The 11,705-nt window shown below is 46.1% G+C and overlaps 1 protein-coding gene across 12 annotated transcripts in view; it reads right to left on the bottom strand.

The window, feature by feature from the left end:
• Nucleotides 1–293: 293 nt before the first annotated feature.
• LOC144369873 (microtubule cross-linking factor 1-like) overlaps nucleotides 294–11,705 on the bottom strand; it is a 126,508-nt gene continuing 115,096 nt past the window's right edge. For 7 of the 12 annotated variants that reach the window (XM_078030383.1, XM_078030376.1, XM_078030377.1 and 4 more), the window contains 2 exons: nucleotides 7,446–8,985; nucleotides 294–2,261 (listed from right to left, as the gene is read on the bottom strand). In XM_078030383.1, coding sequence (XP_077886509.1) covers nucleotides 2,067–2,261; nucleotides 7,446–8,985 — 1,735 coding nt within the window. In that variant the 3' untranslated portion in view covers nucleotides 294–2,066. Of the gene's footprint in view, nucleotides 2,262–3,132; nucleotides 3,244–4,867; nucleotides 4,925–5,974; nucleotides 6,128–7,445; nucleotides 8,986–11,705 lie in introns of those variants that run through there. The other 5 variants (XM_078030381.1, XM_078030384.1, XM_078030385.1 and 2 more) reach the window with 3 other exon arrangements.

The following is an 11,705-nucleotide window of genomic DNA, read 5'->3' as shown; positions in this document are numbered from 1 at the left end:
ACCCCTAGTATCCACTATTCTATTTTCTTCTCTATGAATCTGACTATACTCTAGGAACTCATATAAGTGGAATCATACAAGAATTGTCAAAATCTTTGTGACTTGGCTTACTTCACTTGGCATTATGTTTTCAGGGTTCATTAATGCTGTAGCAGGTGCCAGAATTTCCTTCCTTTCCAAGGTTGAATAATATTCCACTGTGTATATATAACTACATTTTATTTGTCCATTCACCTAATGATGGGCTGTTTCCACCTTATTCATAATCTTCATGAATAATGCTGCAATGAACATTGATGTACAAGTATCTGAGTTTATTTCAATTTGTGGGGGTGGGGTATACACTCAGTAGGGGAATAGCTGGATCATCTGGTCATTCTGGTTTGGTGAGAAGCTGCCATCTGCCTTGTGCAGTGGCTGGACCATTTACTTTCGCACCAACAGTACAGGAGGGCTCCCATTTCTCCAATATGCTCAAACATTTGTTTTTTGAAAGTATATGCTTAAAGGTGGAACTGTAGACATGCTGGGAATAGGACTTACTCCACTTGTTCATGTACATAAGGAAACTGTTGGGTTAATGAAACGTTGAAGTCAGAAGCTGTGGCTGGAATAGTTCTCTTTGGACTTACAGGCAGCACACTCCTTTGTAATCCCCTGTGCTAACCTCTAACTGATACCACCAGCTTGGGCTACGTCTCACTGCCAGAGAGGGAACTGCCTCTCCTGGAGCTACTGGCACACCGTCTTTCCTGAGTGGAGGGGACAGAGGCCTGCCACACTTGACTTGCAGGTAACCTTTTCCTCAAATTCCCATCCTCTTCCCAGTTTTGGCTTTTGCAATGAGAATAAAGACATTCCTTTACCTAGGGACCCTCCCAGAGTCCTGCATAACTGCAATGTGATCATGTGCAAGGGTGCATCCCAGTAAGATGTATGACCAGCTGTTTCCTCTTTGCACAAGCCCCTCCCCACCATCCCCCTGGCTACAGAAAACTTTCCATTGGAGTTCTCAGGAAGACATGGAGGGCATGTGAAACCTGAGACCTGAGAGCACACTGCCATCTCAAAAAGGCTTTTATTTCTACTTCATCATGGTCTCAGACAGACACAGAGGCACCACCATTTGTCTCAATTTGGTATCCTCATGATTTTGCAGTGTTTTCCTTAAACAAGAAAATTCTGAGTGAACTCTGTACATTGCCGGTTAATCTTTTAACAATAATTTTAAAATGGTGCTGTTATCTCATCAATGCAAGGGGACCAACAATAATAGTACAGTACAAGGAACTTCACAATTACAGTGGGCCAGACAGACACACACTTAGGTGAGGGAGAGGACAGCAGCATATGTACATGCACCCGAAGACGTGCACTCGGGCAGACTAATATGTGGACTATACAGAGAATTTTCTACGCCCGTCTGAGGATTCTGTGCCTTCTCAAAAACATTGACCTGCATCCCTCCAGTTTCCGGAACATCTGTCTTGTCTACTGGTTCCATGGCTTTTTTCACTACAAAAAGTTCACTGAATCAGACAGTCTGAAGCATTTTTAAAAATTCCTAAAAAATTGTTAACATTGACAAAATAAAATTAACTTAAAACACTCTAAGTTCAACATGGAGATAAACCCAACCAAAACAGAACAGTGCAAATTTAACAGAGAGGCAGTCAGGATTGAGAGCAAGGGTGTTCAGAATCTCTTAAAATGTACATTTTTTTTTTAAAACTTTTATATTTTTATATCTATTTATACCATATTTACCTGTTTTTCTTTTTTTTAATATACTGTGTGTAAAAAAGATGGAGACAAAAATAGTTTTCTGAGCTATGAAAAAAATTAAGTTATTACAGGCACATTTGCTGTTTCATTCTAGAAACATCTCAGTTTCACAGGTTTGGACATTCAGCAGCTGTGTGTTTTTTTTTTTTAAAAAAAAAAAAAAAACATTCTTTGACCTTGAGAAAACTAGATCTCTCCTTTGGGGCAGAGTTTGGTTGTGAAGATGGTGTGGCTATGCAAATTACAGTGAATTATTCTGTGATAATCCATGCAAGCTTGCATCACGGGTGTGGCATTTCCTCCAGGGGATCCTCATCACCGTGTTCCTCCAAGGAGGTCTGGTCTCCGGATGGCTGAGACTGTGAGGCAGTGGGAGAAGGTGTTGCCCAACGGGATGGAGGACGACGGTTTGCTGGTCTCTCGGGCCTGGAGAAGCAGGGCTCTAGGGATGGCGCTAGCACAGGGCAAGGCAGTTCCTTCAGAACCGAGAAAGGGGAGACAGCATTACTGAGGTCAGCAGTTTCATAGTGGATAATTCCCCCCCCCTCTTCCCAACAGTCTTAAGCTACATGGAAGAGACCATGGACGACTTCTGAACAGGAATGAATATTCTGCTCATGGAAAATAATTTGAAATGATCGGTGAAAGAACTCAAGCAGGGGAAATCAGTGATGTGAATGGGAAGATACCAGATTAGGAATGAAATGGCAAAGCTGTGAGATGGGCCTGTTTTCAGAGCCCCTCCAGAATTGGGCTAGGACATGCAGAAGACCAAGGAGAGCAACTGTACATACCCCGGCAGAATCCCACTAAGCTGACCCCACCATTGGCCTTCTTTAATGAACGATTTAGGTATAGATCTACTGGGGGCCCAGGAAGAGAACTATGCTTTCAGCCCACCAGATTAACAGTAAGACTTGTCTTGAAACAAGCTCTGCTACTGTTTATTCCAAGTTGATTGGCAGTGGGCAAAACAAACTCCCACGACATGGAAAAAATGCTGCCGGCAGAAATTTTAATTGAGTTCTCGTTGTCTTTAATGACTCTTAAATGTAGCAGCATTTTTACAAATTGGTATCAGAGTGCACTTGTGATTTTGTGTTCCAGGCACCCTGATGTTCTGAGAACTGATCATACAAGACACGCTCAACCTTGATGCAAATCACCTCTAAACCTTATTCTCAAGGTACTTTTTGTTTGTTTTTAAAGAATGTTGAGCTACTTGTCTGTAGCGTGCAATGTTAAAGAAAAAGGATACCCAATCTTGGAAGTTGCTGAAATACAGAAATGTAAACAGCTATGGTATGAGGAAACAGTGATACAGCAGGGAACCCAAGTGACACTCACAGCAAGCCGAGAGGTGAATTACTTCAATGGAAGGCACAGGAAGGATGACACAGAACAAGGATCCACAAAGAAAGTCAGCAAGGGACTTGGATTTAAAGACGTGACAAGCAACTAAAAAGACCAGAATGACAGATTAGCCATGGGAGTAGGGGAACAGCAACAGGGGAAAGACAGATGGTTGTGCTGAATGGGTAGGCAATGCCACTCGGGAGAAGACGGAACACGTGGAGGATGTGTGGAGTTGGCCAGTGAGGATGGCTCGGCCCAAGGACAGTGTGGGACCCACAGATTCCCTGGTGGGATCAGCACAAAAGGAACATTAACACCGGAGATCACTTCTTCAGGGTCCCTGCCTACTATGTGGCTGGCACCTTATAAGACATAGAAAGGGCCTTCATGGGCAACGCACTTATGACAATGGGACCATGACAAGCAGACTGTCCTCTCTGCTGGCACACCACTGGTGCCTCTGAGATAAAAAGTAAGCCAGGATGCCATGTGCTTACCGAGCCCACCTGGGCCCACATGCTTGATACTGGGGGACACATGGTTTGGAAAATCTGCTGCAGTTCTTCTCTGCTTGCACGGTTCTGAGAGTAGTGAGTGTTGTGTCGTTGTATACTGTGCATACATCTGTTGTGTGTGCTGCATGTTGGTAAAGCTGCTGCTGTAGCTGTATTTAGCCCCTTTTCCCATCTGACTGTTGCTGAACAAAAATGGGCTCTTCTTAGACCATGATGCACCACCTCTTCAGTGGCATCTGCTTATAAAGGAAGAAATGTGTGTGACCATGAGGTCTTCCTTACTTACACACCAGCACTTACAAGCAAGCAATGTTTCCTTTTCCTCCAAAGCCACCATGATGGCCACATAGACCTCTGTCCTGTGATGCTGCCCTAGAAGCATCCATCTTGTAAATGACTTTCTCATGTACTTTGTCATTTTTTTTCCCCAGGGACTAGTTTTTACCTCTGATAGCTGACTATAGTTTGGTACTCCACAGTTTAGATTTAGGCCAGTGGATGAGGTAGGTGGGTATCCATATGCTCAAGTAAAATCAGAGTATGTTTTCTCACATGCTTTGCTTAATTCAGGTCTCAAAGGCCATTTTGAGACAGGTAGAGCAGGGATAGCTTGGTTGTTTTATTTATTCAACAAGTATTTATCAAGCACTTACTCTGTCACCCATTATCTCATCTGAAGGACAAAATACATTTGAGGTTATTCCTTCTGGTAGGACTGTTTGAAAATAAAAGAAAAGTCCCAGCACATTATGGTCCCACCTCATTCCAGCATATGGTAACACACATGCTCAACCAAAACACCAGTGAGCAGGGAGGGCAGGAGCTGGTGGTCAGGGCTACAGAACTAACAGAGGCTGGATTCAAAGATCTCCTCAGGCAAGAGTCTTGTGGCTGAGATGTCCCCTCCTGACCAGTGGCTCTCTCCTATGAAAGCATGTTGGCTACACAAAGAGAGGAGAAGTCTCAGCAGAACCTCTATAACTCAACAACCTCTCTTGACATTAAGCAGTCAACCCTAGAACGGGGTGAATGGGGCATCTGAGATTCCTAGGCTGTGCCTGGAAATGAGCTGGCCCACATGATCCTGGGGTTAGCATGGAGCAGATGCCCCCCACCCCATGATGATGAGTGTCAGACATCAACCACGTGTTACACAAATTACACACACGACTCTCTGGAGACAGTTGGGAACTGAGGAAGAAGGCACTTACAGCGTGAGGCAGGCAGGGCTAGAGTCCCCATGGGGCAGTTAGTAAGACAGTTTGGTTCTAGACAGACAAAGAAGAGAAAGGCAAGTAGGTTTGAAAGTACGTTTCAAACAGAACAGTAAAAGTCAATGAGCACAGTGGAAGAGGGGCAAAGTTCCTGCCTGTGGACAGCCACCAGGATGGAATTGAGGTCCCCCACATTCACTCAGAGATGGGGTTGGGGAAGTAGCAGCAGCACTTCGACACAGGCTGTCCCCTGCCAAGTGCTACGGAGAGAAGAACCCACCAAAGAGCCTTGGACCTCCCTTCTGGTTTCCAGGCTCCCTGAGCGACCCATGAGCATTTGGCAAACAGAAGTGGAAGTGGCCCGGCTGTTGTGCTGGAAATGATAGAGGCCACTACACAGTTGGGTCTGTTCTGGTCACAACTGTGCTAAGTCATGTCCCTCCCATTTTCTACTCCAAGATCATTGGTTCTCTTCACACCGGAACTCCCCCTCCCAGCTTCTCTTTGCATTGTTGAGCTGATGGCCATGGCTTCAAGAGAAGAAGAAGACTATGTCACCTGTGGGATGAGTGGGAAGCAAGAACGGACACATCCTGCTGCCCGAGTCACCCCTGTGTCTAGATGTCTGAGTGTGTGTTCAGGAAAGATTCCATAGCAGGGTGCTCAGAGTGGGCTGGGAAATCAGAATGAAAACCTAGAGCTACTACATAATCCATGGAGAGAAGGGAAGGGATTGCCACTGCTCCTAATATGTTACGTCAATTCAAACAGAAAAATTCTACCAGAATCTAGAACCAAGCAAACTTGTAACAGAAAAGGAAAAAAAAGCCCAGGGCATCAAAGTGCTGCCCAGTCTCCACACAGGTTCTGAGTCCTGGAAATGCTGAAATGCTCCCATTAAATCACCTTGGTTGGTGGCAAACACACTAAGGAAGAGAAAATCTAGTTGCAGGGTTCACAGGGGACAAAGGAGGACAATTTTGCACTGACATAACCACTTGCATGCCACAATGCTGTGATTCTGTCTTTAAACCTCTTTATGTTACCACAGATTGCTTGCAGCATTCAGTGTTAGTAAATCAAAGCATTTTTTTTTTTGGTGCCTGAAAATTAATTTCTGTTTATTTTCTAATACAAGTAGAAACTACAGACAAAGCCAGTTAACAATGCTTTGAGCCCATTTCTCCGGAGCCCTGAGAAGGCAAGGTATTCACATATAATGACCCTCCCAAGCCTCAAGTGCTTACCTGAGGGCTCCTGAAGGTTTGAGGAAAGAGAAGATCAAAGAAGACATTATTTGTCACCCAAGAACAGTCAAACAGAGGGTGTAAACAACTTTATCCCAAGACTCAAACCTTTGGACCAGTAGGCCACATACTATTACTAGCTGTATAAGGCTGAACCATTTCTGTAGGTCATTGGCAATTGTACAGGTTTGGTCCTATTTTAGATTTAAACTCTATATTTTGTGTTAATATTCCTTGGTGGGTTGGGCTGGGATCTACCCATTTTTTTCCCCAGGGGAAATGTAAGGCAGGCGATCCCAGAAACAAACCTTCCTTCTATTCTCTCCCATGAAGCCAGGCTGCCTGGTGGTGGCCAGAAAGCAGTGGGGCGGCCCAGGAGCATATGGCTGTCCTCCCTAACCCCTCTTACTGTTGTGAGAGACAGGGGCCTAGAGAAGGCTAGTATGGCATGTGCGTAGCTTGGCTCCTGGTGACTTAGGAACACTGGCAAGTATCACACATACACATGGCCACCTGCGGGGCAGCACTGTCCTTTCAGTCTGCATAAACCATAAAATCAGCATCAACACTATAGTCACCATCAGCATTATCATATTATTTGCTTCATTTTGCTCATTCTTGGTATGGAAATGGGAATTATTTTTTATAGTGATATGATGCAAAAATACCACCTGGGCACATGTATCAGAACAGAATTCGGGGTTGATTGATTTCTAAGTGATTTTGAGGGGGGACAATCATCATCATCATATTGTACTAAGGCAGATATTTTGATCTTATCCTGATTTTATTGCTAGAGGGGTTCACAGACACAAAGGGGTGATTTGTGAGATGCCAGACTGCTGTTCTGTACTGGAGTCAGCCAGGGAATCCAAATATTGTTCTTGTAGTTCCTGATAGAAGATGTGCTCATGTCCACGTGGCTCAAAAGCCCTCCAATTCACCTTTCACATTGCCACATACAAATATCTGTAGCATGTAAAAGTTCTGAGACACAGATACACACACACAATTCAATTTTCACCCATGACATGCACAAAGAGGGCAAACTATGACCCGGGTGCAAAGCCCAGGTAAACAGGTAAGAAAAATCACTTAAAGGATGAAATCGGAACCAAACTATGTCCTTGATGATTTTGAAAAGAGTAAGATGAGATTTTCTTTAAGAAATTGCTTGGGGTCTGTGTTTTCATACTCCTTAACCCTCAACCCATTTCCCCAGTTCACAATCATTGACATTGATTCCTGAAATCACTGTCCCAAATCCATCCCAGATTCCCATGTGCCTGGCAGCTAAATGGAAGAGCAGGAAACACTTCATTCTTTACCTCCATGGACCCTGGTTCAGCCGTGACTGCTTCTCCTACGTGGTTGTCGCTGGTCAGACTTGGGGGGCCGTGAGTGGCCTGCCTCCTTTCTTCCTTTAAGGCATGCTCCAACAGCTTCTTGTTGAGGATCCGGGCCACACTCTCAGCGAGCGTATAGCCAGGGGGAGCGGATAAGTCCTGCCTCACCGGTGTGCCCTCTCCCCCTTCTTCCCTGCACGTCTCTGTGCCTGTCCCAAGGGGGCTGGGTGACCTTCCTCGGGAACTGGTTCCTGTTTCTTGGCCTGGGCCCAGCTCTGGTCTGGGTTCTGCAGAGCGAGACCTACTCCCAGCCCGTGCCCCCTTCTGGAAGGGGTCCTGTACCACAGGGCTGTGGTCGATGATGTTGAAGAGGCTGGAGAGACCATCGTTGATGGTGGTGTGCACGGGGCTCTCCCTAGTGGTGGTGGAACGGGCCCACGCTGACTCACTGTACCCTTTCTGGGCCACCCCTGGTGAGTTCCTGCTATTTGGCTGGTCGGCTTTGGGAAGGGGCTTCCTCTGCAGCTTGGGAGAACCATACTTTGGAGAGCAGCAGGTACGCTCAAACTTGGCCTGTACCTTCTCTATGGCGGGGGCCACCTGCCTGTTCCTCAGGCTACGGGAAGGAGAGGACACAGGTGTGGCACCACCCCCAGCCTTTGGTGTGAGACACTTATGGGGACTGCTGGTGACACCGCTATTACGAAGGGCTTCAGTCTGTAGGCCCACACTAATGGTCTGGACAGTCTGTGTCCCTGTTGTCCGGGACCCATTGGTCTGGCAGGCCATGTCCTTGACTTGTGGCTCAGTGGGACCAGAGCAGATGGCATTCCTGACAGAGAAGGCTACCTCCTTCATGTCATCACTCATGTTCTTGGACATATCCAGGCTGTGCAATGGGGAGGCAAACCCCAGGGAGGTGCAGAGAGCCCCCTCCACATAGTCTCGGGTGTGTCTAGAGGAGGCACAGGGCCACCTGCTGAGCACAGATTCTGGATGACCCCCCTTGACATCTCCCAGGCCCCCTCTGACTCTGCTCGTGGGAAAGGGGCCCTCGGGTTCCAGTCGGCTCCTGCTTTCTCCGCCTGTCATGATGCTCTCAACCCTGCGGACAGCAGGTGGGCTGTGAAGCACGCGCACCCCTGCTTGTTCAGTGAGGATGTGGCTCCGCAGTGGTTGCTTCTGGCAGTGCTCTGGGCTGGTCATGGTATCTGTGGTCATGGTGACACTCGTGGTCAGGTACCAGGAGGAATCAGAGAAAGGCTCTGCATTGGCCTCATGCCCTGCCCGCACCCCCTCGGTCCTGTCTGTCCAGAGGTCCGGAGGCCTCTCTGTCCCAGTCCTGGAGGGTGTGTAGTCCCAGCTCTTGCTGTTGAACTCTTCAATGTAGCGGAAATCATCAGGAGACAGGGGTGGGGTGACATCTTCTTTGCTACTGGCAGATGGCAGGCCCTTCTCAGGCAGGAAAGGGGAGACATCCATCAGGCGCTGGAATTCAGACATGGAGGACACAGATACCGCCCTGGGAAAGGTAGGAAAGCAGAGGATGTCAGAAACCCACCAGAGAGGCCCTGATGTCCCACAGCAGCTGTGCTCTGGCTACGTGAGCTGTGCTCATGAAGGCATCCGCCTCCACCTACACAGAACACATTTGCTGCTTGGCGGATTCTGCTCCTGAACTCATCCTTTGAGGGTTTTCTGGACTTTTTTTGTGGCTCTGGAATCATTCCTTTAACTTCACGTTGGTCAGAATTTAATACAGCCAACCCTCAATTACCACAATCACAGCTGAACTCCAGACTGCTGCTTGGCCTCTCTTTTCATGGGGAAGTGCCTTGAGTGACACCCCTACTGCGACTTACTAAGGTCCAGCATCAGCAGACACTCATCCTGTGAAGATGAGCACCTCATGTTCTCTATCTTCAATAAGCTAAAGGTACATGGTGGAGAGAGACCACAACAGAATCATTACATTCTGAAGTCTCTCTTCAACTAACCAGCCTTGTCCTCTATTGGCTGCAAGGACCAACAATCTCCAAAGGCCACTTGGAAGACATAGGAAAAGGGAGGGAAGTAGAAACCATAGGATTGCCACACAGTGTCCAAGTACTATTTCAAACAAGGATTCACCTGGCCCTGCCCAAATTCACCCAGCAGGGCTCAATTCTCCCCTTCTCTCTGCGCTCCCTTCTTTATGGCCAGTCTTTTTTGGGTATGTGTTTGTGCTCCCCCTTTATATCCTAAATAAGAGAAAATCTCCCTCAGATACATGAGTTTTTGGCAAGTGGTTGGCTGACAGATGTGGCTTGGGTGTAGACTCCTGGATATGTTGGCACTTCCATTCCACATATTTCAACCTGACATGAATTCACAGACTGCCTCCGATAGGCAGAGGTGCTGGGATGCCAGGAGATTGGGCAGCTTGCTCACCCATCAGGTCAGGAAGGAGGCTGGGGGGCTGGCTACATTTACCTATGCAGGCAACAGGATCTCTGTGGCCTGGAAATCCTCCAGTTGGGGTGAGGGGAGGAGGTGAGGCAAATGAAGAATCATTGTCTATACAACTGGACCTGCTTCTCTTGGGTCCCCTCACCTCCTCAAATAGAGGCTCTTATCTCACTTCTAGATCAGCACAGGTCCTGATGCAGGGGTCCTAGATTGAGTGCATAGGTTACGCCTCTACAGGACAAGGCCAGAACTGAGTTGCGCTTTGAGCAAGTTGTGTACTGTATGACTAGTGCACAGTACCATCAATGTCACCTATGGGGGTGGTGGCTTGATGCCTCTGGGTCTTAGCCAAATGCAGTGAAACAGAAATGATAAAGAGAAAGAAGTGGCACTGAATTTAGCAGTGGCCAAACACACAAAATAACTATAAAACCAGGATGTACTTGGAACATGTGTAGGCATTTGCAGGCACATAGAAGAAAGAATGGAGGAGACCACCACATGGTTAGCAGCAAGAGGTAAAAGTGGGTGGAGGGAGGGCACATTTGTTATTTATTTATTTATTTTTATTTATTTCTTACATACATGACAATTTTTCGTAACTCTGTATATAAAGTATATTCATGCCAAATTATGCCATTATACATGAGCTCTCATTTTTTGCATACAATTCTTAATACACCTTTATACCACAATTTATCATATCTCTGTTTGTATATAAGGTATGTTGATACCAAATTCACATCTTCATACATGTATTTTGTATAGTCTCCTTCCACCTTCCTAGCTATTCCCCTTCTCCCTCCCTTCACATTTGTCTTTTTAACTTTGGACATTTTGATACTGTTTAATTTACCACAAGCATGAATTGTTTTTGAAACTCACAGAAACAAGCAAGATGATGATGATAATGATTATTAATTATTTTGCAGTCCTGGGGATTGAACCCAGGTCCTTACACACGCTAGGCAATTGCTCTACCTCTGGGATACACCCTAACCCTTATTATTTTTTTGGGGGGGGGGGGTCTTGCTAAATTGCCCAGGCTGGCTTTGAACTTAAAATCCTCCTAATTCAGCTTCCCAGTAAAAATAAGTTTTTTTGAAACAACTGTATAGCACAGAGAGTAAACAGAAAGATCAGTGGCTTGGTGGGTAAAAGAGAGTGGCTCTAGCCCTGACCTGGGCACTGACAAGGATGCTGCCATGAATAGGTAAAGTAGGTAGGTACAATGACAGCTAAACTTCGACCACTGCTTCTCCTGTGCACTGCTTTGTTTCATGTGTATTAACACAAGTAAGCTGCAAAATCTAAAGAACTCTTATTCACAAATAAGGAAACTGAGGCACACAGAGTTAGGAAACCTACCCAAGATTACAGGGCTAGTGAAGGCAGTAGCTTGCCATCTGCCAGTAGCAATGGCACTAGTGCCTAAACTCTCAAATGCTGCCCTGTACTGCCCAAGGAAGACAAGACAAGATAGTGAAGGACAGAAACATGCCCTGGGCAACTCTTGTGTGCTGCATGGATCTGACAGTGCAAAAAGAAAGAAGACAGTCATCCACAGACTCCAAGTTCATGAGAAAATCAAGGATGGGAAGAACCCAAAATGGCAAATTGCCTGAGAACAAAATTTATGTAGTGGAAACAATATGTATTCATCTATAAAGAAAAACCAGAGCAAATAAAAACAGGGAGGGGGGAAAACTGGTATATAACTAACACCAACAACATCAACCACTATATATTTTCTTCGGGGATTATTGCCAGGAGAACATTTTTAACAAGCCCTCC

The sequence above is a fragment of the Ictidomys tridecemlineatus genome, chromosome 13 (genome assembly GCF_052094955.1).
Source record: "Ictidomys tridecemlineatus isolate mIctTri1 chromosome 13, mIctTri1.hap1, whole genome shotgun sequence".
Classification (NCBI taxonomy): domain Eukaryota; kingdom Metazoa; phylum Chordata; class Mammalia; order Rodentia; family Sciuridae; genus Ictidomys; species Ictidomys tridecemlineatus.
Note: the sequence above shows the minus strand (reverse complement) of the source record. Positions and strands in the feature narration are given on the sequence as shown.